The 4,855-nt window shown below is 36.6% G+C and overlaps 2 protein-coding genes across 2 annotated transcripts; both read left to right on the top strand.

The window, feature by feature from the left end:
* Positions 1 to 273: 273 nt before the first annotated feature.
* LOC125199577 (protein trichome birefringence-like 41) lies at positions 274 to 2,544 on the top strand (the record flags this gene model as incomplete). The annotated part of the gene is made up of 4 exons (XM_048097554.1): positions 274 to 332; positions 1,062 to 1,237; positions 1,517 to 1,675; positions 2,061 to 2,544. Coding segments are annotated over 4 exons (680 nt in total), but the record flags the coding sequence as incomplete, so codon positions are not given.
* Positions 2,545 to 3,120: 576 nt separating this feature from the next.
* LOC125199578 (protein trichome birefringence-like 41) lies at positions 3,121 to 4,823 on the top strand. Its single transcript, XM_048097555.1, has 4 exons — positions 3,121 to 3,394; positions 3,469 to 3,640; positions 4,400 to 4,578; positions 4,661 to 4,823. Exons 1-4 carry the CDS (start codon positions 3,141 to 3,143, stop codon positions 4,821 to 4,823), a joined length of 768 nt encoding a protein of 255 aa, XP_047953512.1. The 5' UTR covers positions 3,121 to 3,140.
* Positions 4,824 to 4,855: the final 32 nt, after the last annotated feature.

The following is a 4,855-nucleotide window of genomic DNA, read 5'->3' on the forward strand; positions in this document are numbered from 1 at the left end:
TATATATATATATATAATATATGAGATACTATATTTCTTTTCGGTACGAGATTTAATTAAACTGTAAAGTGACATAAACTTCGAAAAATATACTTGTATTATATGAAATTGTGTGAAGCAAGAAACAAGACATTATATGAGACAATTTGAAAAGATATACATATCATGAATAATAGACGAAAATTCGATTAAACACATAGAGAGGTTTCTTTGGCATATGACAAATACTATGTTGTAAAATTGTGTAGATTTGATGGAGAAAATTTGTTGAAGTGCCGGAAACTAACTACACTCACACCTCTTCCGGCGAGGTTACCACCTTCACATTCACGGTAAGCATTATTCGCGACCACCGTTCTCGTTTAATTCAATTTATCATTAGTTTTTTGTGATATTAATAGTTAAAAATGAAAAAAATAATGTTTAAAATTTAATTTCTTGTGAGCTACCTCTGTGAATAATAGTTATGGAGATGTAGCAATAAACAGTTAAAGTTGTCATATAGTGTAAATATCTTGATTGATATTTAATGAGACAATCAAGTTTTATAAATTATTGATGTAATGTTACTTTAGAAATGAAAGAGATAATCGAGAGGTTGTTATTGCGTAATGAAAGAGGGCTTCAATTATTTATCATGATTTAACACATTGAAAAAGCTACACTTTAACAACCATTTTTTGCTTTTATGTGAAATTGATATTACTACTTCTCAAGCGTCATTATATAGGTGATGTTGAGAATTGTTAAGAATTAATGTGTGCACGTGCGTGTATTGAACTAATGATAGAGTTGTTATTGTATGAGGCCAAAGGTCGGGTTCAAGTTTACTATGGCGCAAGTTTCTTTAATGCGGGGCATAAATTAAACTTGTTACAAAATTCAAATATTTAAAGTGAAAATTTGACTAGAGATGATTAACCCCCCAAAAAATATCATAACAACAAAGTACATTTCAGTTGGTAGAACATTTTCTTCAACTCGGATTCAAGTCATCTAAAAGTACAGATGAGAAATCATTACTGATCCTTCTTAAATATACCGATGATCATCTTGGACAGGATTATGAAGTGAAGGTGATGTTGGATCGCAGTGTATATCTTGTAGACTTAGTTGGAGAAGCACAAGGTAGAATCCTCAAGCTAGACTCCATACAAGGTGGCAAGAGGTGGCTCGGCATCGACACCCTCGTCTTCAACACGTGGCATTGGTGGAATCGCCGCGGCGCCTCTCAACCGTACGTCACTTAATTTCTCTCTTTGAGTTATAATTCACACGCAATTGTCTTCAGGCACATTGGGTGATCAGAACCCTCGACCTATTAGTTGAAAAAAAAAACGCTTTATCAACTGAGTTGCGTTTCATCCTCAACCATACCATAGTTCACACCTAATCACATTTATGCATATTGTGTGACTCGAACTTGGATGGAAAATTTCTTTCTAATTAAGTTGTGTTTCATCGTTAACCAGTTTAATTTCGCTTCCATCTATAATGCATGACAAAATTTGTGTAGGTGGGATTTCATCGAATTAGGGGGGCAGCTCTACAAAGACATGGATCGCGTCCTCGCCTTCGAGAAAGCGCTCCACACGTGGGCCGGTTGGGTCGACGACAACGTGGACCCCACCACGTCCAAGGTTTTCTTTCAAGGGATTTCCCCATCGCATTACAAGTAAGGTTCACCCCTTCCTTTTTTAACGGCCGCGTTGTTAATTTTTTTAGTGCCCGTTCGGTTTCTAAGATAACTTTTATCTTCTCCATTCACATTTTCAAGCAAATTTTAGCTAACAATTGTAGATATGGGTCTATTTCGGCCCATTTGAATGGACTCCTTTTCACCTATCCCATGACTAACCATCTCACCTCACCCCCTCCTACTAATTTGTCCATCTCCCTCTCCTCATTATTCTCCTCCACCCTACTCTACAACCATGCATAAGACTAATTTAATCCTAGCCAAGGTCTATTTTAGTGTATCTTACACTGCATCTCAAGACAATTTTGTTTCATGAACCGAACAGCCACTTAATGAATTATATGCATATTGTGACGAGCAGTGGGACCGAATGGAACGAGCCAAGTGCGAAATCGTGCATAGGACAAAAAGAGCCAGTGGCGGGGCCCACGTACCCTGTGGGTTTGCCACCGGCTCTAGGGGTACTAAAGAAGGTGTTGGGGGCAATGAGGAAGCCCGTCACGCTGTTGGACGTGACAGGCCTTTCGTTGATGAGGAAAGACGGGCATCCCTCGATTTACGGGCTTCCATCGATGGACTGCAGCCATTGGTGCCTGCCGGGAGTTCCGGATACTTGGAATCAGATTCTTTACAACCTCATTGTTTGAAAGGTTGTATATTCATGTCACATTTTTACTAGTAATAAGATAATTTGAGAAGGAATAATTTATCAAGATGGGATGGGAAAGATGGAATTAATAATCAATTCTTGTTTTGAGAATTAGTATATCTTAAAGCATATACTATTTGTTATCTGTATTTGAACGAAATTCTAAGATCCTAAATTATAATTTAATTAATTTCTATATATTATGCAGTTAGAAATATCTTATTGAATTGTGTACTGATAATTGTACATGCATCGGAATGAATCACCTGCAAAATTCGATTATATATTAGAAGCAAATAATGCTAGAAGTATTTCTATTAATTAGAGCAAATTGCTAGAAAATTCATGAATTTTGGTTGATTCCTAGTCTATTTTACAACTTTCAAAATTGGTTATAAAAATTATGAATTTTAATAGTTTTCTCAAAGTTTTCACGAGGTATAATTCGGGTGAAATTATAAATAAGTAATTGAAATATAATAGTAGGACACAATAATTTTATACGTTCAACATAACAACTTAATTGATAAGACGCTTTTCTCCGTCAAACAATAGATCAGAATCCATTGTTTCAATCATTGATCCGCCAACAAGGCAATGATGAGAACTTAGCTACTTGCAAGGGTCCATCCCATTTTGTCTTTCCCTTCAAGCCAATCCATCCATTATTATTCCACCTAGCTCTAACCAACACCACTTCACACACACACACACACACACACTATATATATATATATAAAAACACAATACACACGAAAAAATATCCATTGACAACATAAATCTCACCAAACAATGTCACACATTGCAACATTCTTAACCATCACCCTCAAATTTGTGTTTCTCACTTTCACATGGTTCCAATTGTCATCCAGCCTTGATGCGGGATGTGATTTATTCCAAGGCACTTGGGTGGCCGGCGCCCGCCCTATCTACGATGCTACGATGTGCCCTTTCATCGACAAACAGTTCGACTGTATCAGAAATGGAAGACCGGACAAGCTCTACCTCAATTTCACATGGAAGCCCAACAACTGCAAATTGCCCAAGTATGTGTGTGTGTGTATTATTAATTATAATTAATTAATATTATGATCTAAATTAATTTGTTTTCTTTAATTAGATTTAGTGGGGTGGATTTTTTGAGGAGGTTTCAAGGGAAGAAAATGTTGTTTGTGGGAGATTCCCTTAGTTTGAATCAGTGGGAGTCTCTTGCATGCATGCTTCATGCCTCGGTTCCTCAGTCAAACTACACTATCAAAAAGACAGGAGGGGTTTCCACGTTTTACATGCCGGTATTTTTTCCTCTCCTAGTATGTAAAACCAGGGTCAGATTCAGGATTTCAATTCAACGGGGCAAAAATATAAGAAGAAATTTTAAAAATTTGAGGTAGGGTATTTTTAAGGGGAATAATTTCAAAAATTATATAACAAATTAGTAGCACATGAAATATATTGAGGAGGGGCAAATGCCCCTTATGAGGCCCTACTAGATCCGCCCCTGTATAAAACCCTGATATTCATTCTAGATTAATGTATGATCTAATTTTAAGGTTGTCATTTATATCTCATGTATGTATATGCATATGAGAAGACTCAAGCAGTATATGTTGATATGATAGCCGTAGATCATACAATGAATAACGGTATAATTTGCAACCAGTTCACCAACACATATATGCATGAATCTACTAGATACATACAATATAGGGGTTCATGCAATATATGTGTTGATGAAGGTTGCAGATTACACCGCTGCTCATTGTGTGATTTGAAGCTATCAGATCAACGTATATTGCATGGATCTTCTAATACGGACTGTGTTCATTGTATGAGTAGTCACATGTCATATAATAGTACGCGTTAGAGACAATTGCAGATCATACAATGAACAATGCTCCATATTATGCATGATCACCTTAATTAAGCCAAATTGATGTAACATTGTTGGTGATTTTGAATTTGATATGCTAATCAAAACCGAACTGTAACTGAAAATATCGGTTAGGGTGATAACCGATAAACTATCTAACCACCTCTATCTGCATATGCAGGAGTACAGGATGTCGTTGATGCTGTCGAGGAACGCGCTATTGGTCGATTTAATTGTGGACAAGAAGAGGGGAAGGGTTTTAAAGCTCGATTCAATCAAGAACGGGGACTCATGGAAAGGGTTTGATATGCTCGTGTTCAATTCATGGCATTGGTGGGTTCACAAGGGAAGACAAACGCCGTAAGAAGTAGTGTAGTCTTGGTTTTTCTTTGTTTATGTGTTTTTGTAGTAATTTGAATTGTGTACAAACTGATATGGTTAGGTGGGACTACATCGAATTTGATGGTGAAGTGTACAAAGACATGGATCGATTGAAAGCTTATGAGTTGGGCTTAAGAACATGGTCCAAGTGGGTGGATTCTAACATCAATCCTTTGCAAACTAAGGTTTTCTTTCAAGGCATTTCACCAACTCATTACAAGTAATTAAACCCTCTCTCTTTGATTCAGTCATTTTA

Source organism: Salvia hispanica, unplaced genomic scaffold (assembly GCF_023119035.1).
Source record: "Salvia hispanica cultivar TCC Black 2014 unplaced genomic scaffold, UniMelb_Shisp_WGS_1.0 HiC_scaffold_566, whole genome shotgun sequence".
Taxonomy (NCBI): domain Eukaryota; kingdom Viridiplantae; phylum Streptophyta; class Magnoliopsida; order Lamiales; family Lamiaceae; genus Salvia; species Salvia hispanica.